The following is a 26,228-nucleotide window of genomic DNA, read 5'->3' on the forward strand; positions in this document are numbered from 1 at the left end:
CAATTGACAACTCATTTGATTGATTGTTGCTGATTGTTGTAAAGAAAAGGTAATTATTTTTGAACTTTTTAAGTAATTTTACTATCATTAATATTTGAATTATTAGTTTTCTACTAGGGAAACAGAAAAAAGTATCCTTATGGCAAAAATGGCAGAGACTGTTTTGTCGGAAGATTTGATTTTAGAACAGCTGGAGAGTTCTATGGCGCGTGGCATAAATATTGTTGGTAAGTGTTTAATTATTCATCATTTGTAATTACTATTATTAATGCAGTTGGGTTTTCATCCATTTTTACGAATATAATTCACAAGTTAAAGTTTTAACAACTTACAATAAACAAATAGGTTACACCAATTTAATTTTTTTATAAAAAATTGATATTAGTAAATTAGTCATAATAATAAATTCGCCATTTTTTCATAAGAAGTTCGAATACACGATTTAAGGTCTGCGCACATTATCATACATGTATCGTTTTAGAAACATACACTCACGGGTACGAAAAACGGGCACCTTAAAAAATTTTATGTGTATTAAAGTTTAATATATTTTGTTCTAGTAGGCCGATTTTGATGATTTTTAAGCATTTTGAAACTTAATTATTTGACTTTTAATCTTTTTCTAAATTAAAAATGAAAGTTCCCATCTGTCAATTGTATAATTGTGAGAAAATACACATAATGTTGATATTTTGGTGAAAGTTTGAAACATCCTGTGGAATATGTTAACAAAGCAAGGAATTCAAAAATAATTTTCGATAGTTTGTTTTTTGATTCATCTCAATAGCTTGATTTTTATTGGAGATAATCGCTTTTGAATAGTAACGATTTGCAGCAATTTCGAAGCCCTCATCAACACACTTATAAAATAGTGTTTATTGTTTTTGTAATGTCACTCTCATTGGAAAGTCATATGTATTATTATTTATTGATAGTACGAGAGCTAGCAACGTCGGAAAAACAAGTATTTTAAGACGTCTGGCTCTTTGATATATTATCTTTTCTAGAACAGCATACGGCCCGGCCCGTCTGACTGCCGGTAAACGTTGCGTTCCCTATTGCGCATTGGAAGAAAATCCTATATTTTTATTAGTCCTTTAAATTCTAGTATTGAATATAAACCGACCGAGTCTCCTTAGCTCAGCGCGTAGAGGTTTCGCCTATCAAGCTTGGAGACAGAGTTTGAATCCGGGTCAGGGCAAAAACTTTTCTATTTTATTTTCGTTTATATTCTGATAGTACAGTATAGTATTTGTTTTTTTATCACCAGAATTAGTTAATACTTTACTATCAGAATATAAACGAAAATAAAATAAAAAAGTCTTTGCTCTGACCCGGATTCGAACTCTGAATCTTCGGTTCGTAGTCGGAAACTCTACGCACTGCGCTATGGAGACATGTTCGATTTATATTCAATACTAGAATTTATAGGACTAAATTAAAAATATATATATCTTCTTCAGATGCGCAGTAGTGAACGCAACGGGTATCGGCAGCCAGACGGGCCGCATTCTGTTCCAGAGAGCATAATAAAAGATATATCAAAGAACCAGACGTCTTAAAATACTTTCTCGAAAACGTTGCTAGCTCTTAGACTATAAATATGTATACCTAATGCATGTAAATATCCTCTTTAGCCACAGAAGAAAATCTCTTTGCTATACACAGTAAGATTCAAAAACATCTGAAAAATGAAAAAGCGTTAACGAAAACGGATATATTAAAACTCGTGACGTTTTTGGACAAAATGGAGTGTTCTGGTGAAAGGCTTACCGTGATATCACAATACGCAGAGCAAGTCCTTTTCAACATTCTCGTCAAACAAAGTCAAGGTAAAGTATTTCGATGATAAAGTATGTGTTTCGTTTTTTAAATAGTTGTTTATTTTGTTTAGAAAGTTGTTCTCAATTGGCGACTACCAGCTCAACAGTAACACAAAATTTAGACCACGCAAATGATGATGGAACACCAAAATCTAACACATTTGAGCAAGTATTCAGAACTGAGTCAAATTTATTTCCTACTCAGTCGAGTGATACGAATTCATGCGCAGCTGAAGCTTCAAGAAATTATAATTATACAGAACCAGTCCAAAACGAGGATGTTTCTATAAATTCGTATAATCTTAATCCTTCCGCAATGCTGGTTTTAAACTTGGACGGGAACAATGAAGTAAGCGATAATACAATATATCTTCCTTCCCAGTTGCTTACCAATAATAATTTTGTTGAAGATACAACACGAGGTAATTTTATTTTTATTAATATTTTTTTAGAAATTAATAGGTAATGTAATATACAGGGTGATTCACGACGATGATTCGTTTGACGTTTATATAGAACCAAGCGGTTATAGGATTTTTTGAAAATTTTGATTATTACACAAAGGCACCTGCTCCATCTATCTAAATAATTTTCAGCGGACAGTGTTGCCGTATAGTTAGAAATTTAGCATCATATTTTTTTTATCTTCAATGAAGCGCCTGTTATATTATTTCATATTTCGAAACTATTTCAATTTCCCATAAATTTTCTATATTGTACTTCCTATACACATCTCTCATAGATTCTAAGATAAAAAAGTGCAAAATTGAGAAAAACATGATTTTAAATAAGCATTGTTTAAATCATGAACTCAGCATATTGAAAGCTGAAATTTAGTTTTTAGATAAAGGAAAGTCGGTATATTCGATCTACCTAAATAAACCGATCGAATTTCCTACAGGGCGATCAAAAAATATGTTTATATTAAATTGTTATAAAATTGCTTAAATCTTTGTTATTTTAAATTCAACCCTTATGTATCTTATCATATTATCTAAAAAATAAACTAATAAAATTGCTTTTTAACAAAATATCATGTTCCTATACGTAAACCTTCCGGTTTCTTAAGTAGAGCTACTTAGAAATTAATTATTCAATCATTATAGTTTCATTTCAAGAATTTCGTTACCATGACAATTTTAAAAATTTAGCAAGTTAAGTCTAAATGATACCGTATGATGGAAGAAAAACGGCGTCCAGTTGGCTAGGAAATGACGATCGATGACATTTTCCATATAAATCTACACTAATATATAAAATCCTTAAGTGACTGACATACTGATTAATCACGATCCTGCTCAAACCACTCAACGTAAGAAGCTCAATTTTGGCATACAGATTGATTCTAGGGTGTAGAGGTTCGATAAGAAGGGATTTTTCGAAATTCCAGTTCCAAGAGGGTGAAACCACCCCTCAAATATTACAATATTTTTTATTTAAAAAACGGTCAAGTTTCCGAAAAAACGCTTAAACACGTATATTTTATTTTGTTTTTTATATATTTTAAGATTTTTTAAAAATGTATACAGGGTGTTTCGAGAAATCTGGTCATTGATTAATCACGATCCTGCTTAAAGCGCTTGCGTAAAAAGCTGATTTTTGGAAAAAAGATTGACTTTAGGGTGTAGAGGTTCGATAAGAAGGGATTTTTCGAAACTCGAATTCGAAGGCGGTGAAACTATCCCTCAAATATTAAAATATTTTTTATTTAAAAAACCGGTGAGTTTTTCAGAAAAACTCTTAAACACGTATATTTTATTTTGTTTTTTATATATTTTAAGATTTTTTAAAAATGTATACAGGGTGTTTCGAGAAATCTGGTCATTGATTAATCACGATCCTGCTTAAAGCGCTTGCGTAAAAAGCTGATTTTTGGAAAAAAGATTGACTTTAGGGTGTAGAGGTTCGATAAGAAGGGATTTTTCGAAACTCGAATTCGAAGGGGGTGAAACTATCCCTCAAATATTAAAATATTTTTTATTTAAAAAACCGTTGAGTTTTTCAGAAAAACTCTTAAACACGTATATTTTATTTTGTTGTTTTACATATTTTAAGATTTTTTGTAAATTTATACCACATAAAATATGACCATTGAGTAATCACAATTCTGCTTAAACTGTTTGACTTTTAAAGCTGATTTTTGGGAAACGGATTGACTGTGGGGTGTAGAGGTTCTATAAGGAAGGGTTTCTCGAATCTCAAATTCCAAGAGGGTGAAAACGTCCCTCAAAGATTACAATATTTGTTAATTAAAAACGGTTAGTCTTTCGGGAAAACGCTTGGATAAGCATAATTTATTTGTTTTTTTTTCATATTTTGAAATTTTTTAAAAAATCATACAGGGTGTTCCAAAAAGTTGGGTAATTTCTTAACCACGATTCTGCTTAAACTGCTAGATGTAAAAAGCTTATTTTTGGCAAACGGATTTTTCGAAAGTCAAATTTCAACAAGATGAAACTACCTCTCAAATATTACCAAGTTATATAATAATATCGCCATATTGGTTTTTTTCTCATGCTGACATAAATGTGAGAAAATTTTATCCAGTTTGTATGTTCATGGAAATTCTTGCTTTGCTTTATCATCACCATTACAAATGATTAATTCGACGCGAACGAAGTCGCTGGTACACGCTAGTTTACATATAAAATGACAGCGATCTTTATTTCATAGCCAGATGCCAGTTTTTTTTTTCGATCGTGTGGTACTTATAAAGTGTGAAAAATTGTGATGGTAACGATTTTCTCTAAACGAAACAATTATATTATCCTTTAAACGACTTTACTAAAGAAACTGGAATATTTAGGTATAGGAAACATATCGTTTTCGAAAGCAATTTTATTCGTGTTTTGATTTATTAAGTACTATACATAGAGAGTTCTATTTATAATAACAAAGATGCTACTACTTTTCAAATGATGCGGCAACACTGTAACTTTGAAAATAATTTCGATAGATGGGGCAGGTATTTATGTATCTATAGGCTTGGTGCATTTCAGTTGGTTTCAAAAATTCCGACCGCAGCGTTCGATACGACAGAAATCAGAAGTTTTCGCTCTATATTTCAAGCAGTTCCGATGTTGACCGCATTGAAATAATATTAAAATCGTGGCTTTGCCATAATATTTAAGTATCTTGGTTTTTAATAGTGCAGTTATTGAAACTATAAAACACTCAGGTAGGAGGTTTGTGTGATGTAACGCTGTTTCGGGTAGTAAAAAATAAGTGAAAAAGAATTCGAACTAGGCGTTGTGTTGTGGTTATGACAATTTCATATATTAATAAAATTGTTTTAATCAACTAGTGCTTACATTTTTTATGAACATTTTCTAAAATTATAATTATGTACCTTTAAAAAAATTCGTTGATCCGAAATAGCCCCAGCTATGTCTCCGCTAACAAAATCAATGCGTAAAACTATATGGATGAGTTAGTTGAACTACCGTAGTTGAACTAAATCATCTAAAAGTTTTATTAGCTTGAATAATAAATTATAATATAAGTTAGACCTTCTGAAGAAATCAAAATACACACACCGGAAAAGTCTAGGGATATTACAATTTTATCCCGCCATCGTCAGTAATTTTATTATTTGCATTTCTGATATAATAAAATTAAAATAAACAAATAGTTTACAGGACGTATTGGAAATAAAAATGCGAAATTTACCGAATTTTTCAAATTTACCTTGATTTTTATTAATCCCAAAAAAAAAAGATAAAACCATTTTTAGTTAATAAAGGGTATGGCCTCCTCTACTGTTCATTACAGCCCTACATCGTCTCTCCATGCTCCTGATCAGGTTGTCGATCTCTTCTTGAGGTACAGCCTACCACGCTGTATTCACGGCCCGAACCAGATCCCTACGAGTTTCACGAGGCATACCCATTCTCAAAATTCTTCTTTGGACCGCGTCCCATACGTGCTCGATGAGGTTGAGGTCAGGAGATTGTGCCGGCCAGGGTAAGATGTTTAATTGATGAGCAGTGATAAACTCACTTACCACTCTGGCTGTGTGAGGCCGTGCATTGTCATGCATGAGAATGAAGTTTCTCCCAAAATCATTGGCATATGGTAACACGACAGGCTCAAGAATTAAATCACGATATGTGATTCCTGTTAGAAACCTTTCAAGAAAAACGAGATCGGGTTTTCGGCCTAACTGGACTCCTCCCAGACCATAACTGTTCCACCTTGATAAGGGTGCACTTCCTGAACATGATCCAACCGAATAAGATTTCCCGGTTCTCTCCATACCCTAAGCCTTCTCGAATCCGGATGAATTCCAAAGCGCGACTCATCCGTGAAGAGAACATTGGCCCATTGTTCATTCGACCACTGAACATGATCTTGAGCGCACAAATATCGTACCTCTCGATTTCCTCTCGTTAAGGGTTGAGCTCTCCAGGGGCGTCTGCTTCTTAAGTTGACCTCTCTTAATCTATTGCGAACAGTGTCAGGACTAACGGTTACATTATGTGTTTCCTGGAGAATTAAACTAAGCTCTGGTGCTGTTAAGAGTCGGTCGGCGTCGAGCATTTAATTGTAAAAAATGATCTTGCTGAGGGGTAGTAATGCGATGTCGCCCTGTGTGCCTTTCAGCAACATCACCACTTTCACGATAGAGTGCACTTAATCGCGATATTACACTTTGCGTTGTATTTAATGCTCTAGCTACGTCGATTTGGTGCATTCCAGCTTCGAGCATACCCATGGCCCTTAGCATTTCGTCTCTGTTAAGATGTCTGCGCTCCATAATGTCGTTTAATACTAAACAGAGTTATTTGAATGAATTCTGGCCAGTTATCATAAAAACATAGCCAGTACAGGTTAAATTCGAACAATTGATGCTAGGTGCTTTTTATACATTTGACAAAAAATGCACAAACACTTCTGCAAATATCCCAAATTTAGAAATAACTAGTGTGACTACTTCGTTTCAATCAAAGTAGAAAGAATCGGCCTACAAATATGTGGTTGTTTATTCAAAACATTTATTTTTAACTTTATTAAAATGATATCCCTAGATTTTTCCGGTGTGTGTATTTACTTTTTTATTTTTATTTTTAGAATTTTCACACATACTTCCTAACACTTCTCACACCGGCTGAGAATGCACCAAGCCTATATGTAAAAATCCAAATTTTCAAATAAATATACATATATAAATTTTTAATGTGCAAATAATGTTATGTTTTAGCTCAAAATTCACAAAATAAAGATGTTACTGAACAGGACAAGTTTAGTAGCCCTGAACTAATAGAATTTGAAAATGGGAATACAATAGATAATGACGATTTAACTGAAATCCATACATTGTGAGAATTTTATATTTTTAAAATTTTAACTGTTTAATATACTCCAAGTCCCAGTATTGAGTGAAGATAGAACTAGTACGTATTTTTGAAATTAAAATAAGTTAATTGGACACAATTTACCTCTATACAACACTTCTTCGTTTGTCCGTTCTAGAGCAATAGTCATAAATAAATTTCATTTTTTAAAAAGCACTTTTGTATAAAAGTACTTTGTTTGTCCTTCCCTATACAGAGGCAAATTGTGCCCGATTATATTATTTTGACTCCAATAATACGTAGTAGTTATATCTACCGAATCACACACCCTGTATACAATTTATACTGTTATAATTGTATTTTTTAGTACTCTGAACAATGTTTATGATTCTACAGAAACATTCAAGGCGAGCCAAGAAATAATCAGTAATTCTATGAGAATAATTAACAGAAAATCATCAGAAGCATCAGAAGAAAGTATAGTTTTTGATATAAATCCTGAGACTACTACTACTGGCATAGTTAATGGTATCAAAGAAAAATGCGATTTTACAGCGTGTTTCCAAACAAATGTGAAAAACTTTATGGAGTGATTCCTTGTCAAAAATAAAGGGTATCGTTAGGGAAATACTGTAATACAGGGTGTCCCAAATTCGAGCCTCATCATTTTAAATAATTTTTACTTTGTAACAATTAAAATCAAAACGAAAAAAAAACATATTTTAAAAATAATTCATTAACTAAATGTTTTTTATTAATTTGAAAAAAACTCTGATTCAAACTAAAAATAAACATCTTTTAGCAGGGGCGCATATACGGGAGGGGTAATGGGGGTAATTCCCTTCCCAAGAAAAAATTATGTATAAGATAAAATGTGTTATAAAATAAAATGTTCTCAAAAAGAAGTTAATAAGAAAAATGCTGAGAAACGCAGGTACGCTGGTAAGTTTTAATAAGAAATTGTCTACTTATTTAAAGGCCTAGGAATAGTATAAATTGTTTTTGTAATGCTTGTATGTAATACTTGTGAATGCTTATTACTCTATAGCCTTTGGCATAAGTTAGTTGTATTGTTTGTACTAGCAATATGCTAAATAAAGATTATTATTATTATTATAATAATACCAATCAAAATAGAAAATTCAAACCAATCAAAGCATTTTTCTATCTACAGTCATAATACCTTTCAACGAAAATATAATTTAAATTAGTACTTCATTTAAATATTGCCACTACCCTTCCCAGACTCAATCTCTAGATGCGCCTCTGTTTTTTAGTCTCGTGATTAAGCTTGACCGGCACAGTGTAGCCGACTTTTTCATTTTTTTTTAAACAAAATATTTTAGGAAACAAAAATAAATTAATGATAAATATATAAACAGTTATTATTTACATCAACATAACTCACCTCCTTAAGAGCACTTAAGGGACATCAAGGGCCATTATTACTGCTTTTTCGATCAAAATATTCTAATAAGGTTCGGAATCGTTCTTTAAAGTTTTTTGTATTTGTTTTGAAACATCCTGTATATTTCTCTATTTTTAGATAAAGTCACTAACGATATCAAGGAATTATCAGATAAAATGAAAACCAGTATTGTTTTAAACGACTCGGAGGATATTATTCATGAAACACCTTTAATTATTGATGAAACGCCTTTGATTACTGATGAAACACCTTTAATTATTGATGAAACACCTTTAATTATTGATGAAATACCTTTAATTATTGATGAAACACCTTCTGTTTCAATAAGTCCACAAACCCGTACTAGAAGTTATACTCAGTCAAAAAGCTTTTTGAATTTTTATAAAAGTAGCCCGAGCAGGAGCAACATTTGTAAGAGAAGAAAAGTTAAAAAATTTGAGAAAACGTCGATTTTCAAGAATGTCATGGGAAAAAGTAACATAGAAATGATGCCAGGCAGTCAGACTATTTCTGAACTCTCATCAGATCCTAAAGGTGAGTATTGATGGATGAATAAACAAAAAAACTTCAGTCGTAAAATTAACACAACTGGGCCCTAATTCTGTAACTTAGATAACGATAAGCGCTTTTAGACGCTCAGCGTATATGACGTTAATTTTCGCTGAGCGCGCATTAACTACCGCTTTGGGTATTCTCATCTGACTGCTTAGCGTTTTTACTGATTACGCTAAGCGATTCGAAGACGGTTACCTTAAAGGATCCTTTTGCTTGTCGAACTGTCAGTGAAAATCGAAAAAATTGTGATAATTCAGGAGCATTTAAGTTTTCTATCAATTGCTGGATGCACTCATCTGCAGTCATCAACCAAACTATCTCTGATGTTTTTTGAGAGAATAAGTTTTCGTTTTCCGTAAATTTCTGAGATTTTTTTTGTTTTAACTGACACAAAACGATACTTAGTTGTTAAAGTTGACCTCATTTGACAGCTATGTTGAAGTAACGTCAGGCATATCACAGAGACCCAGATTTTATCGAATAATAAATATCTACTGACACTAAACCATAACAATATTTAGGAAAATCTTTGCTTGAAGGGTAGGCAAACTTAATAGTATTTTGAAGAGACATGAATTGGAAATTTGTGGCCGGCCGTATCTCCAGCGTTAGTGTGTCGATCTGCGGAGTGGAAGGTACTGGGTTCGATCCCCAGCCAGTACGGTCGCTTTATTTATTTAAATAAAAATATTTATTTATCTAAATAGAGCGACCAACGGCCGCCACCTCAAGGAAGGCAATGGCAAACCACCTTGAATATATTTGCCTTTTACAGCCTCTCAAATAGTGCCGTTCGGAGTCGGCGATAAACTGTGGGTCCCGTGTACTTGTGAAACACTGATGACACACATCACAAGTACATGCGAGAGGTAGCCGACGCTCTATATAGAGTATGGCACTGTAAGAAGAATTTACAAATGAATATCGGAATAAAATTACTGGGTCCATTTAAAATTCAATGGTAACTTGCTTTTAAACGTGTCCAATGTTCAATATTAATTTTGTCCTACTATGTATAACTTTTTGGGTCAAATTTTAATATGATTTAAAGTACAACAGTTATTTTAACTATTTATTAGGCTATACCAGGTAAATTCCAATTTAGGTAGCTTTTATTAAAATTTAAAATTGGTTCTTCCTTTTTAGAAAATGTTGAATATGTCAAAGACCTTACATTTTAGCCATAAATTCTCTAATGAAACTCACCTATTTTTCTCCTAGAATCCGAAAACTCAACTTTGATATGTAACTTTTTTTGGGATCATCCTACATATGCTCACAAAATTTCGTTTCAACACAAACTGTCGTTCTCTTTAGAGCCTCGTGTGAGAGGCGCCACCCTGTAGAGTATTCACTTTAAACTATTTTTGTTTGTAAGTTAGCCATTTTATTATTTTTATATTTCAGATATTACGCCACCAGGAAATGAGCTTATTAACTCCTCAACAATATCAAGCGACCAAACCATAAACTCCTCTTCGACTGGTTCTAGTCGATCAAATTTAAGCTTAAATCGTGTGGTAATCAATGGATCTGAAGTGACAAATGAGCAGGCATCAGCCCAAAGGAACAACGAAGCGATACAAGCCGAAAAAGAATTAAAGATGGTCAAGGAACAGAGAAATAAATATCGAGAAAAGTGGGACACAATGTCCGTAAAAGAAAAAGTTAACGCGAAGTTCGTAAAAAAGTTTCAGATTAATATTTTCGAGGATCCAGTTGATTCTTTGCTGAATATAGATTATGAGACCAACCCAAATAGTTTCTATTATAAGCGGTAAGATTAGATATAAGCGATACCAATTAAATTTTTGGTTACGTAATCGAGGGCGCGATTTTTAAATTCATTGTTGCCATACAATTATTCCTGGACACAAACGGTACATTGTGAGACAGGAAATTGTAGAGAGAAACAAGCCCTATAACATAGGATAGAACATTTTAGTGAACAGTGCTTTCCATAAAACCAATAAAATGAAAAATATAGGAAATAATATACATGTACTGATTTCTTTCGAAAATCGACAACTATGAAACTATGATCCCTTCCCCGACACAAACGGTACATTGTGAGACAGAAAATTTTAGAGAGAAACAAGCCCTATAACATAGGATGCAACATTTTAATGAACAGTGCTTTCCATAAAATCAATAAAATGATAAATATACGAAATAATATACATGTACTGATTTCTTTCGAAAATGGACAACTATGAAACTATGAGTCCTTCCTGGACACAAACGGTACATTGTGAGACAGGAAATTGTAGAGAGAAACAAGCCGTATAACATAGGACACAACATTTTAATGAACAGTGCTTTCCATAAAATGAAAAATATAGGAAATAATATACAGGTACTGATTTCCTTCGAAAATCGACAACTATGAAACTATGAACCCTTCCTGGACACAAACGGTACATTGTGAGACAGGAAATTGTAGAGAGAAACAAGCCCTATAACATAGGATACAACATTTTAATGAACAGTGCTTTCCATAAAATCAATAAAATGAAAAATATAGGAAATAATATACAGGTACTGATTTCTTCCGAAAATCGACAACTATGAAACTATGAACCCTTCCTGGACACAAACGGTACATTGTGAGACAGGAAATTGTAGAGAGAAACAAGCCGTATAACATAGGATACAACATTTTAATGAACAGTGCTTTCCATAAAATCAATAAAATGAAAAATATAGGAAATAATATACAGGTACTGATTTCTTTCGAAAATCGACAACTATGAAACTATGAACCCTTCCTGGACACAAACGGTACATTGTGAGACAGGAAATTGTAGCGAGAAACAAGCCCTATAACATAGGATACAACATTTTAATGAACAGTGCTTTCCATAAAATCAATAAAATGAAAAATATAGGAAATGATATACAGGTACTGATTTCTTTCGAAAATCGACAACTATGAAACTATGAACCCTTCCTGGATACAAACGGTGCATTGTGAGAGAGGAATGTGAATATTATTTTTATTTTTTTTATTCTTTGACATTGTAAACATTTATATAAATGTTTATTTTAAACAATAAGACTGACAATATTATTTGTATGTTTTGTATTATCTTTTGTTTGTTTGTTTGTGTACCTTGTTTGTTTATTTTACCTTTGCCTACAAATTGTAAAATTTTTTGACAATAAAGGCATTTATTTATTTACATGGAGATATTTGGCGCCGGGCTAACTGGAATTTAAATTTCCTGCTGGGGATTCAGGTGGTAGCTCTGCTGTAAAAAATGTCAAATTGCCACGTTTATTTATTTATTTCCTGACATTGCCATTCGTTTTGACACTGTAGTTTTGTATTACGAGTTTTTAGTTTAAGTCAATTATGTTGTGATAACTTTCTTCTTCTTACAGTGCCAGACTCTATACAGAGCGTCGGCTACCTCTCGCATATACTTGTGATGTGTGTCATCAGTGTTTCACAGTTAACTTTAAGCTTAAAAATTTTTACTAGCAGTCCTTGCAGTCAAAATTTGTTTTTTTAAAACCTCTTTTAGTGCTTAAGATAGCTTAGTAGCCGTTGCAAAAAACTTATCGCAACCTTATTAGAATATTTTGAACGGGAAAGCGGTAGTAATGGCACTTTATGTTCGCTAAGTGCTGTTAAGGAGGTGAGTTTTGTTGATGTAAATACTCTACCTATAATATTTATAATTAATTTATTTTTGTTTCCAAAAATATTTTGATTAAAAGAAAATATGTAAAACTGAGCAACGCTGTGCCGGTCAAGCTTAATCACGTGACTAAAAGTTTATTTGGTATGATCTATATTTGTTTTTTTCTTTGAATAAAAATTCCGTATGATCGAATAAAAACGGCGTCAGCGACGGCTGTGAAATGAAGATCGCTGTCATTTTATATGGGAAATGTCATCGATTGTCATTTTATAGCCATCGCTGACGCCGTTTTTATTCGATCATACGGTATTAAGGAAGGAGTATGATATCCATGAATTCAAGCATTAGAGCTTCATTAGAGACGGAACCAATATCTTGAACCTCCATCTTGGACAGGTCTGTTTGACGTTTCAATTGACACATTTGAATTTCATTTTAAATTTTCCGGATTTGTTGGCCTTTTCTGAGTTCATTTTATTGAATTATGTGGTCTGTATTTTGATGCATACGACAGAGATGATATATGACCAGTTGACAGACAGAGGGGCAAAATAAAAAGCGGCATACAGTATTGCCGGTTCGTTCATGTGTAGGTAGGGTAGCAAAGCAACTATGATTGTTTGTTTTTATAGTTTCGCCAGCGACACAACGTAGCGACACGACGCAATCGGAGCAAACAGAGCAAAAAAAAATTTTTGGTCCGAAAAAAGGGAAGACATCCTTAATTTTTTGGCAAATTTTTTTTTGTCTCCGACCATCCCCTAATTTTGAGCCCTTATAGAGAGTTGAATTTATTGTCGGTTGCGCTATTCCGTTCCTCGGTATCTCTCATAGTTTTCGAAATATTGGGACTTTAATTTTTCAAACGAGGTCGAATTGCTAGAGATAGCAGAAATATTGTTGGTATTTACATGTGGTACTCAACTTACTCCTTACCTCTTCTCTCTTAAGGTATGTTTTCCTAGCGGCAGGTTTTTTGCGCCGCGCACGACGTGTTAAGCTGAGCGTTTAACATCATGCACTCATTCCCACGAATTTCAATAGGAGTGTTTTCCTAGAGGGCGCATTACACCAGCGCAGAACGTGTTACGTCGACGCGATAGACCCGACTGCTTTTGGAGGAGTCAGTTGCGTTGTACGCTACGTGATTTGACCAGTTTGTTTTGAAAATTGTTAAAAAAATGTCCCTAAAACAAGGAAAGAAAGTGTTTCTCTCCAGAAATAATTGACAGAGAGGCAGCAAGACAGGGGACATTTTAAAAGGTGCATCGAAGATCTCACGGCACGCCCAGAACCTAAAAACGAAGATGACATTGACTTATTTTTCAAAACAATGGCAGCGACGCGCGACTGTGAGAAAATTCCGACCAAATCTTGTCACCCAGACAAAAGCGGGCGTTTTCAAAGTAGTCACGGAAATGGAAATACGGAACCAGCAATCAATAGTCTCACATAACACAGGATTGACGAATATTGACTACAATGAAAACCAGTCGTTCTCTTCCCCCATCACCATGGACCACTCCACATTCATCTCACCCAGAAGCTTCCTCTGACATTATTTCTCAAGCTTTTGTTAAGCAAAAACTCGTTTCACGAGTCAATCTAAAATACCTTTGGAACTTCTCTTCCCCATCAAGGAGATGAGTCTTGATCAAACTGTTGAAAGTTCCTTCATTTCTCCGACTTTTGAACACATCGCACACTTGTTTTCTGGGTTTCGCACCAGACCTCTTCTTCCTGGTCATCTCCTATAATTTTTCTTAATAAAAACGCAACAATTAACTTCCTTTTCATGCACATAGTCGCCATTCTACTTGGTTCGCGACTTTCCTAGGCCAACTGAACCACGCCACTAGGAAAACACTTTTACGCCGCGTAAAAAAAGGTGCGCTTCTGCCGACGTTTCTTTAAAAATTCAGTTGCTGCTGCGCAAAAAACCTGCCTCTAGGAAAACATACCTTTATGTGTTCCTGATAGATATCGGCGATTTTAGAATTTTCTCGGATTTGTATCAGTGTAAAATGTAAAAGCGACTAGGTAAAAATATTGGTACTGAATTTACTCCTTACTTCTTCACACTTATGTGTTCCTAATAGAAATCAGTAATATCTTCGTTCAATTTTTAACAAACAAAACCAATAAATTACTGAGTCTATCCTACATTTCATTTTTACACATTTTAAAAAAATTAGAACGGTACTGATAAACCGGATTGAAGTCAGCCATATTTATACCCCATCGCACTTCACATAGTAGTTAGTAGGTATGCCCCTTCCTTAATCTTTTTATTCAAAGGATTTACTGTTTGTTTTTTACTACAAGTTTATAGTTTTTGATTTATAGTGTAACCAAAGACGAAATGAATGAAATATTAAAAAGCCATAACATCGAATTCCTTACCAGAAATCTAAAAGAATCAATTAGAGATGCTTTTACTGACACAGCAGCTAAGGCTAATAAGGAGAATATGGAGAGTAAGTACTGTCATAATAATCTTCAGAGTATTAGCAACATTTTTGCAGCAGATATTTTTTCAACACCTTTTTCACCTCAGAATATTATTATGATCTTTTCAGACTACAGTTCTTCGGATGAAGACAAGGAAGAACTGAATACGTTTGTGGAAAGGGCAAAAACCGAAGCTAAAAGTAGAATGAGAGTAATTCAGAAGGAATGGGAAGACACTGTAATGAACATGAAGTCAAGTGTGGCAGGGTCAATGCATAACGAACATTGCGACGGTTACGATCGCTTAGCGGAAAATATTAAACAAAATGGCGATTACAGATGGCTTCTAGATAATTAATTATTTGAAAGAATTTCTTTAATTTTAATAGTTTAATTTTAATCGATGAATACTATACTATTCAAAAAAGATTTTTTCGCTTATCTGATTCATTAAAAAAATTAGGATATAATTTATATCCAAATTTGAATGTTTCCTGTTAAAGTTGATCTGGTTTAACTAACTAAAACACTAAATCACCACAATACACCAAAACACTAAAATGTTTTGGTGGTGATTTGGTGTTTTATTTGGCCCTGTACATTGCTGTTTCTTTTTTGGATTTTGAGTAAACGATTTAGTTTATAACAAAAATTTTAATTCTGAACTATTTGCCGTCCATTAGGTAAAGGATAAAAATAAAGAATTATAATTTTTTGATATACATTTTGTTTTTCTCAGTACATAACAATTTTATAATAAAACAACTATCCGTAAAACTAAAAAGTATGTATAAATAAAGATAAAAAGTTGAAGGAAAGTTATATATGTTTGGGAAAAAAATCAATCATAAAATAACTCTAGTTTTATACATTTTACAAAATTAATTTCATGTTTAACTTGTATATCATAAGTATAGTTTTCGTCGCATATATTTAAAATGTTTACTAGAATTTAATAATAGTATGACACGACTAGTGTATGTATAATCTCTATAATTTTTTTTATACTTTCACAACAAATATAGTAAATCTAGTGCTTTGAGTTTGTCCTCGCGAACCGTACTAACAAAGACAAAGAATAAAAAATATCTCGGTTTCTAGTAAGCGTGGTTTTTGACGAAAAGACCAGCGTCGCCGGCTTTGCCTTGTATGGTTCCAGCGGCGTACTTGCCCAGGGAAGCTTCGCTGTTAGCCTGAAAAAGTAAGATAGGTATATTAGAAAGATATGACCTTACTGTGGAGGGTAGAGGCAAGGAGAATGAACTTCATGGAAAGTGGAAATCAAACAGGGAACACTTAAGATGGCGCTACTGCAGCAAAAGTTCTACGTTTGAAAGAAGCGCCAAAAATTTTTGGGACAGGGAATAATTAAAAAGAAATAGATAGATATGCGATTTCTGAAGCGCATGTTGCCTCTCTTTTTAACTAACTTCACTTAAAAACTAGTGAAAAAAACTAATAAAATACTTATGGATTTTGTATAAGTGCAAACCTAAAGTATGTATTAGGATATATTTCAGGAAAATATTTCAACTTCTACGGGATGACTCAATAAGTGTAAGTGGATCTGAATGATTTTTTTTAATCAAACACCCTGTATATTATTTTTGGCTCCCTTTTAGATCATTTCACATAATCCTAAGATATGAGTAAATATATTTCCATAATTTCAGAAATATTAATAAATAAATAAGAAATATATGGTTTTCAGTCTTTCTTAAAAAAATTATTGAAAATACAAGAACTCTCCTGAAATCAAAACTATATTAGGTATTTATTTTAGATAGTTTGTACTTAACTTTGCAATAAATATCGTAATCTTAAATCACACAGGATGTCCAAAATTCTACGCCAAACTTTTTAAAATATTAAATAATTTTTCTTTTATTAAAAAGGTAACGTATATTATTTTTTATTAGATGGACAATTAAAAAAATATTTTATTTTGTATTTCAAAATTTTTAATGGTTTCGCAGATATTCGCGGTTTTATATTTCATATGACATTTTATTAAATTTTTATCAAAGCAACCCTATAATTTTTCTCTCGTATCTTACCGTTAAAAGAGCCATATATTAATAATACCGCGAGTATCTGCGAAACTGTTAAAAATTTTGAAATACTCTAAATAAAAAAAATCTCAATTTTTTAATTTTCCATCTAATAAAGAAATAATATACAGGGTGTTACATTAAAAAAAACATGAAAAATTATTTTATATTTCAGAAAGTTTGACGTAGAATTTTGAACATCCTGTATGATTTGAGATTACGATATTTATAACAAAGTAAGTACAGACCTAAAGTAATCTAATCTAAAGTAAATACCTAATATAATTTTGATTTCAGGACAGTTCTTGTATTTTTAACAATTCTTTTAGAAATGCTGAGAAATATATATTTTTCATTTATTTATTAATATCTGCGAAACTATCGAAATATATTTACTCATATCTTAGGATTATATAAAATGATCTGAAAGGAAACCAAAATGAATATACAGGATGTTCCGTTTAAAAAAAATCCCGATCCGCTGACATTTTTTGACCCATCCTGTAGAAGTTGAAAGATTTTCCTGAAATACACCTTAGTACATATTTTAGGTTTGTAATTAAACAAAATTTCCTAGTTTTTTATTCTAGGAGTTACAGATAATTGCACAACCCTATATAATACAAGTGTAATAGTTTACTGGGAACCCCAGAACTACTTAATTAGGCGACAAAAAGGTCGCTTGTGCCCTTATAAGGAACATTTCTTGCACAATGATCCTGAACGTTTGCGCATGTTTGCCAATGTTCCTCCATCACGAATGGGAACACTAATTAACACTAATTATATCGTAATATTTTAAAGTTACGCTCAAACTCACCTTTGCACGTTTCAATAATTCATCTTGGCCATCTTTAAACTGTTCGTCTTTACCTCCCCAAGCGCGGAGCACTGAAGCCTGGAGGGCACGTCCGTAACTGAAAGTGAGAGCCCAGGGTTTCTTTCCAGAATATCTGAAATGAACAATTTTATGTGAATATGTCGAACAGTTATAATTCAAAAAGCTACAAAGACTACTTTATTATATATACGTATATTTGAAGTGAAACTTCTTACTAACAGCTATTAAATTGGAGGATTTGAAGGACGTTTGAAAAAGTGTAGTTTGAAATGTTGAAAAAGTAATAAATTAATAAATAATTTGATTTACTTTCAAAAAATTTGTATTAAAATGACTGTGTCAGTCTGAGGACTCCATTCTAAGCCCGTGGTTACATTGGATGCGTGTCCGTGCGTTTTTTGGTCGTACGTGCTCGGACGTGCACGCAGCAAGAAACAAACAAATGGTATCTACGCAGGCGGTTACATTGCATCGGAGTTTGCGCGTCCGTGCACGTACGTCGATTTCCGTTGGTCGGATGAAAACAAACTGGTTTGTTTTTTTAATACGTGCACGTCCGAGTGTTCTAATTTTTATATCTCTCGGCCCAATACATTCCAAAAAAATTTGAATATTTTTGAATACCAGGTTTATTTTTATTTTAGATATATTAATGTTGCTCGAAACATTCTGAAATATTCAAAAAATTTGACCGGTTGCTGTTTTAATTCACCAAATATTTTACATATTCATTTTCTTAACATTTTCTTCTGTTCATAAGTAGTTATTTTAACATTAAATCCTCAGACAGCATCAAAGTAGTAGCGTCCGTTTTGACAAACTCGACACACAGGACACCATGAACGCGCGTCTAAGGTAACCACTAAAATAAAATAGTCGTGCGAGTAAATTCCGTAGTGATGAGCCAAACCGTGATTTTCTGTTCACAGGCTTACCTGTGACAGCGACTTTGTATTATCTGTGACTCTTAACTGTGACTGCCACTTTATGATTATGAATCCGAAAGCACAATCACGGCTAAAATATAAGATACGATACGAATGATACGATTCTGTTGTTGTTGTTATACTAATTTTTATTTGTCCTTTATCCAAGTCCGCTGAAATAGAAAACACTAAACAGTGGGTAAAAGGTATATTAAAAAATAAAAATAAAACAATTTTTTTATTTAAAGAAACCAACTGGAAAAGAATAAAATATGCAATATGCTCATAACCATAACGAACGAAACTTAACAACACGAGATAAGTAATACATTAAACAACAAATATTTTCCTTTGTATTAAAATAAACGAAATATATAAAAATGAAGTTTCTAAAAAATAAACAGTATAAAGGTAAAACTTTATGTTTGGCTTTAAAAACCTACTAAACTAAAAAGGAACCAAACCGATTCGTAGTGATAAAAAATAGTAATAAAATATAAAATACATAAAAAATTAAATCACTTCTAACAGTCACTGTCTTTAGATCACTTTGTCAGATATCTATCCTATGAGACGTACGTCGTGACTCGTGACTGTGAACTGAGTCACGATCGGCGCCATCGGCAGCTGCGTTCGCGATTAGCGACGTCCCGCTCTGTGAAGTATTTTCTCGTTACCAGAGAAATCACAATTAACTGTAATCGTCACGCTTTAGCAAGTCACCGTTTATTTTCAAATCAGTCACAGGCCGTGACTGTGATTATAGAATATCAGTGACAAAGTCACAGTTACCGATATTTCACTCATCACTAAAATTCCGTCAGAGCTCGCACGTTTAAAAAAACGCACGGACCCGCGTCCAATGAAACTGCGGGCTTACTCTCACGCTATCCGCGTGTGGAGTTTGGTTCCAATCGACCCAAAATAAGAAAAATCTTGATGATTTCGTCTATTTAGAAGCATCGCACAGTGTGAAATTTACGGGTTGTAACTGGAAAAAAATATTTCAGCGACTCTTTTAATGAAATATTAGTCTTTTTCGTTTTTATATAAGAAATTTTATCAAGGCAAGGTAGACCATGCACCAAAATAATCGTAGTAGGGCATATACAGGGTCTCTCATAATGTTTGGTACATATATGGGAAACTTTTTTACTATATTATCAGTGATTCATAAAATGTTATTTTTAATAAAAAAATTTGTTGATTAGAGAATAGTTTTGAGGTTAGTAACTACGGAGTTTAATATACGGAGTGTCTAAAATTCTACAAAATGTGGCGTTGCCGAACCAAAATACATAATCTATAAGAAAGACAAATAAGAAAGTACTATATACAAACAAAATACACTATAAAATGTTTGTGGGTCAAACCGATTTGGAAAAACTATCTAAATCGGAGAAAATCATACAATCAAAGAAAATAAAATAATCAATTGTTGATTTCTCGACGAACCTTACCGCACAAAGAGACTCTATTTGAGGTTTTTCTTTCATTTTTTACTCTTGCTAATACAGATAATCGAAATTCTCCCCCTTAACCAATCAGAATTTTTAGATAAGAAGATATGTTTATGCTTATTTGCCTTTTTCCGTTTGATCTCGATTTTCTGGACAAAACGTCCTGGTGAAACTCTTATATTTTCTTTGACAGCTCTTGAAAGATTACTAGAATCAAAGCGTTCCAATATAAAATTCACCACAGCGCTTCGCCGCTTCTTTGGAGTGTTAGAAGTACAAACCTCATATACATCCTGACGAGTGAAGCGCGCAGCCATCTTAAAAAATATATATGTATAGCTAAAGCGCACCTAAACGCAGCTAATTTTTTTTATGTCGTATGCTATAAAAAGTGGCCTTTCAAGAAATGACAAAGTTATCGTGGTATTATGTGGTATTATGTAACAAAAACATATTTAAAGTAGCTAAATTACAATTTTTCATAGGTAACTGCAGGTACTTCTTTAACATTTCTTTTCAGTCAAACTATATAGCAGAAATATTTTTAAAAAATGATAGCTTACTACGTAGGCCTAATATAAAAATAATATCAATGTAGTTATTCCGTGAAAGTAAACACTTCTCACTAAAACGCCTGCAAAATTTGACTAAACGGGCTAGATATTTTAGATGATTTTATCGTTTTGTGATTATAGAATATCAGTGACAAAGTCACAGTTACCGATATTTCACTCATCACTAAAATTCCGTCAGAGCTCGCACGTTTAAAAAAACGCACGGACCCGCGTCCAATGAAACTGCGGGCTTACTCTCACGCTATCCGCGTGTGGAGTTTGGTTCCAATCGACCCAAAATAAGAAAAATCTTGATGATTTCGTCTATTTAGAAGCATCGGTTCGAAACGTCGAGGGCGTCATCCTGTAGCCCGTCCCTAATTATGCCGAAATCGGCCCACATTTTTCTTTAATACGACATCATACGACAGTGACACGTGTCGTATACGGTTAAGTTGGCCTTGGTCCAATCTATCGACATACCAAATTTCATTTAAATCGGACGATTTTCTCTAAGCCTGACTGTATTTACCAGTATTGATATTACCATAGAAACGCTTTTTTATTTTTGGAGCTTAGAAAAAAATCAACTATATTTTCATAGGTTTTTATTTTTCTCTAAAACGGTGTGGAAATTTGGAAAAGCATAAAAGGTATTAACCATATTAGAATAAGCAAACACTTTTATGAAGAATGCATTTTTTTTAAAAAAGTTAATAATAAAAGTTTAACCTCTTGTAAAGCCAATCTGGAGACATACTATGTATACTTACTGGTTGATGGCGTTTAGGTTAACTGAAGCCTCTTCCTCAGACTGTCCACCGGACAAGAAAGTGATTCCGGGAACGGCTGCGGGCACGGTACGCTGGAGAGCGGTTACTGTGGCTCTGGCGACATCTTCCGGACTGAATTTGACTGGGTGAGATTGACCGCCCGTGACCATGTTGGGTTTCAACAGAGTTCCTTCCAAGAAGACGTTGTGGTCGGCTAACGCCTAGAAATTAGATTTAATCTTTATTTTGTTTGAAAAGAAATAGAGTATTAGAATAATATACGAGGTTATTCCACTTATTTGACACGGAGTATTAAGTGACACTGTACTCTTTGGAAATTTGTTACATCTTTAAAAATAATCTAAAATAGTAGATATATGGATTATAAGAAAATGCATTTTCTACGAAAACTTGAAGAGATAAGTACAAAATGGTATAATACAATTTGATAGACAATTAAATTGTGCATCTGATTCTCATAAAATATACAGGGCGTTCCATCTAAATTAAACAAGTTATTGCCGTATAAGCTGGTAATTATTTAATACAAATTTTTAGACACTCTGTTTAGACACTGCAAGGTAGTATATTTATATTATTGCAACACAAATTAGTAAATAGAAAAACTTCAGTACAATATTTGGTTTCAAAAATTTAAATACGCCTAGAGAAATAAAGCATTAAAATTGTTGCTGCATTTTCACAAAATCGTAAATATTTGAAAAACGGCTAACCGGTAAACCATAATCAAATTTACCTTTATTATAATCGTAAAAACTAAAAATGTATTAATATACAGGGTATTCCATTTTAAAAAAATACAACTTTGATATTTTTTATTTATTTAGGACACTGTAACCTTTGAAAATAATTTTAAAATAAAAAACTATTTTCTCCGTGTAAAAAACAATGTTTTACGCATAAAAAAATCTTTTTTTAACTTGTTACTTTTTCAACATTTCAAACTACTATATATATATACTATTTTTTCAAATATGTCCTTCAAATGCTTAAATTTAATCGCTGTTAGTCATAAGTTTCACACAGAATTTTTTTATGACTATAGATTGAGAAAATACAGATTTTTTTTCACGAATTAGTATAAAATAGAAAGAAGTGATGACAGATTACGAGAGAACTTTGTTCCAACAGTAGTACAAAACTTACCTTGTAAACGAAAGCCAAAACAGTTTCAGTAACTTTCTGGGCCCTTTCCAAATCGTGGGCGCCGTCCGGAAGTACTTCCGGTTCTACGATGGGTACGATCCTGTTGGCCTGACAGATTGAGGCGTACCGCGCCAAAACGTTGGCGTTTTCTTCGAGAGCCTGGAGAGATGGAGTGTGTTCGTTAATTTTTAGGACGCAACGCCATTTCGCGAAGTGGCAGCCGTCTTTTTTGTACTGGGCACAGCGTTTTGCTAAGTCATCCAAACCTGAAAACAAGTACCATTTTAAACATTTTCAACTTAGTAATTTATAGGTTTGTTCCAACCAGCATTTCGGGATCGTTTCGAAATCGTACTCGAATCGGTTTTCTTGCACTTCGTTAGCATGCCCGAACTTCGAATAGTTTCGTGACGGTGCAAAAAGTATCAAAGTTGGAACGCTTTGTGGATTGTTTTTTGGGGACTGTCAAGTGTCAAGCGTACGTGTATCGATCGGTTTTTTGTTTTTGTTTAGAATTTCATAACATAACCCTATTATTTTTGTTTGCAATAATAATAATTATTATTCTTGAAATGGAGAATCAGAATCCAGTAATTGTTGTTTCAACTGTATACTCACTAACTCACTTACCTATTCTCTCTTTTATGATCCTGTTATGCGTAGTTCCCTGTTATTTCATTGCAGTGGTAGAATCTTTGATCATTATTTTATAATAAAAAAAATTAATTAAAATTTCCGAACGATTTACTCCACACAAACTCACAAGCAAAAGTATAACGCACACGTATTCGAATTCGTAAAAAATAACCAAGACAGAAGCATCAGCCGCACGCCGGACCAGAATCAGCTCTTAAAAATCGATAATCCCTGCCAATATACTTTAATGCGCAAGTTAACACAAACAGTTCTCAATTTGGACCATGTACCGAAATTACCGTTCTGAAATAGTAACTAAACGATTCCAAGGTAGGTTGGTATGCAAATAGGATCGTCCGATACCCGTCAAATCTCGGTTGGAACACATTCGAATTACTGCGCACGAGCGTGATAGTTCGGCGACGGTTCTGCGGCGGGTTGGAACAAACCTTATAATTCTTCAAGCCAGTGGTGGTAATGCAGTTTTAAATACGTTTAAAATTCTTGCTTTTGAACAAAATATTTAAAACATAACAACACTGTTTACAACTACTAATACGAGACACACTGAGTACAAATCAGATGATCTATGCTAATTTTTAGGTTAGGGAGTTGCTACTAGTTATTGTCAGATGGCGTTAAATCACTTTTTGTAGTTTTCATAGTTTCCAACGGCCTCTGCCAACGGCCAAATCTTTTGCTTACCTTGGGTGGTAACTTCATCATTGCTTCCAAATAATGGTACGACACCAGTATCTACTTTGATTCCGGGAATGATTCCTCTTTGTTTCAACAATTCTGGGAATGGGGTTCCATCGTCGGCCTTCTGGTACAGAGTTTCGTGGAACAAAATTACGCCAGAGATGTAGTCTCCAATAGTTGGGCAAGTGGTGAAGAGAAGTTGCCTGTATAAATATAGGTATAAACCATTACTTATATACAGGGCAAGAACAGTTAACCTAATAGGACTGCTCATTCAGCCAAAAGTTTCCGCCAGGTGCATGCGAAAACTACTCGCTTTGTGACGTCATTGTAGCCCTTGTCATGGTTATTAGTCCTTATCCGGCAACCAATAATACACACGTGCATTATTGGTTACCGAATGCAAAACGTTCATTATTTAGTTTATTTATTTAAACACCTTATATGTATGCAGTATAGAAAATTAACTGTATAAATCGTATTAAATACTCGGATAATGCATTTTTAAGAACAGCAAGTCCCAGCATCACCTTTTGCAAGCATTCTTTTTAGGGTACTTCCATATTTTGCTTTAAAATAATTAATAAACAAAATCGTGGGCACTTAGTATGCACTTTGTCACAATCCACAACACAAAATGAACGTATTTATACACTCTATAGCTCTAAAAACTTTAAAGACACCTTTTTTACATTTAAAATTGAGAAAATAATTAACTCAAAATTTCTCAGCTGTTATTTTTATAAGTAGGCAACTAATAATATAGCAACTAATATTATAGGCAACTAATAATACACACTATCATGACAAGGCCACGAAGGCTTTGACAAGGACTACAATGACGTCACAACTGTCAGCTGAAGCGCGGGAAGAGGCGAACGTACGTCTTATGAGGATGAGCAATCCTATTAGTTTACCGTTCTTGTATACAGGGTACTCCAGGCTGAGAGTGCAATAGAAGTTTTTAGAGAACTACACTATCTAGATCAGAGATTTTTTGCACATCATTGTTTCACGATGAGATCTATCGATTAAAAATATTTTCAATATGGCAGCACTTCCGGAAATACCGGAAGTTCACAGCAACTCTCTTATTTTAAACGGGCGCCCCCATTTTTTGTTACATACTTAAATTCTCTGTAAAATTTTATTAATTTTGATATTAAGCGCTCTATACCTAACATTAACCGTTTTTGGGAAAAAAATATTTAAAATTTTTGGACGAAAAAAACTGTTTTAAAAAATATGTGTATAGCCTAAACGTCAAATTTAGAGATTACCACAGCCACTGTGCCATAAAGAGAAGACATGTGGCTATCTATTTCAAAATTTAAATTGTTCGAATGTCATATAATAATGTCCGCAGCTGTCATGGAATTGAGCGATTAAAAAATTATAAATCATTTGTTTCAAATACAAATTCACTATTATTTCACTAGCGAAAAGGTTTTCAATTCGTTATTTTTTTACTATGTTCCTAGACATAAAATAAATTGTTTTTAAGTTATTTAAGCGTATATTTTTCTTGATTTTAACCAGTAGCCTATGACTTTAAACGTCAAGTGAGGTAAAACAATAGATCTGGCCATGTCATATTGTGACACATTGTTTAAAAAGCAGTATGTTATTGATCATCATTTCCAAGCCAACTTTGCGCTGTTTTTTCCAATCATACGGTATATTATTAACAATATCAACTATTACAAATTACTAAAGAGCGAAAATACGAGATATATGTTTATACACTTTTTAAACTCTTAAGCAGCTGTATTTATAATGTAGGAAATTCAAATAATTCATTCTCTGACAGATAAATATATACATAAATTGTCTGACTGTTTGACACTTAATGTTAAAGGAAGCTAGATAAAATCAAGAAAAATATACGTTTTCAAACTAAATCTTAAATAACTTAAAAA

General features: G+C 33.2%; 2 protein-coding genes across 6 annotated transcripts in view; one reads left to right on the forward strand and one right to left on the reverse strand.

Moving 5' to 3' along the window:
* Window positions 1-16,263, forward strand: LOC115875614. Of its 3 annotated transcripts, none has more exons than XM_030891152.1 (10): window positions 1-49; window positions 107-227; window positions 1,638-1,832; window positions 1,895-2,245; window positions 7,024-7,141; window positions 7,485-7,645; window positions 8,664-9,080; window positions 10,509-10,878; window positions 15,095-15,225; window positions 15,328-16,263. In XM_030891152.1, the coding sequence occupies exons 2-10, from the start codon at window positions 140-142 to the stop codon at window positions 15,555-15,557; spliced, it is 2,061 nt and encodes a 686-aa protein (XP_030747012.1). In that variant the 5' UTR covers window positions 1-49; window positions 107-139; the 3' UTR covers window positions 15,558-16,263. The 3 variants fall into 3 exon arrangements, with proteins under 3 accessions (XP_030747012.1, XP_030747114.1, XP_030747071.1); XM_030891254.1 differs by having other exon boundaries at window positions 15,306-15,475; XM_030891211.1 differs by lacking the exon at window positions 1-49 and having other exon boundaries at window positions 71-227.
* Window positions 15,910-26,228, reverse strand: part of LOC115875786 (fructose-bisphosphate aldolase) — a 27,300-nt gene continuing 16,981 nt past the window's right edge. For all 3 annotated transcript variants that reach the window (XM_030891318.1, XM_030891399.1, XM_030891478.1), the window contains exons 3-7: window positions 24,313-24,512; window positions 22,972-23,237; window positions 21,805-22,025; window positions 18,071-18,203; window positions 15,910-16,392 (exon numbers count right to left, since the gene is read on the reverse strand). In XM_030891318.1, coding sequence (XP_030747178.1) covers window positions 16,297-16,392; window positions 18,071-18,203; window positions 21,805-22,025; window positions 22,972-23,237; window positions 24,313-24,512 — 916 coding nt within the window. In that variant the 3' untranslated portion in view covers window positions 15,910-16,296. The remainder of the gene's footprint in view (window positions 16,393-18,070; window positions 18,204-21,804; window positions 22,026-22,971; window positions 23,238-24,312; window positions 24,513-26,228) is intronic.

The sequence above is a fragment of the Sitophilus oryzae genome, unplaced genomic scaffold, assembly GCF_002938485.1.
Source record: "Sitophilus oryzae breed Bouriz unplaced genomic scaffold, Soryzae_2.0 scaffold_1000_pilon_pilon, whole genome shotgun sequence".
NCBI classification, from domain to species: Eukaryota; Metazoa; Arthropoda; class Insecta; order Coleoptera; family Curculionidae; genus Sitophilus; species Sitophilus oryzae.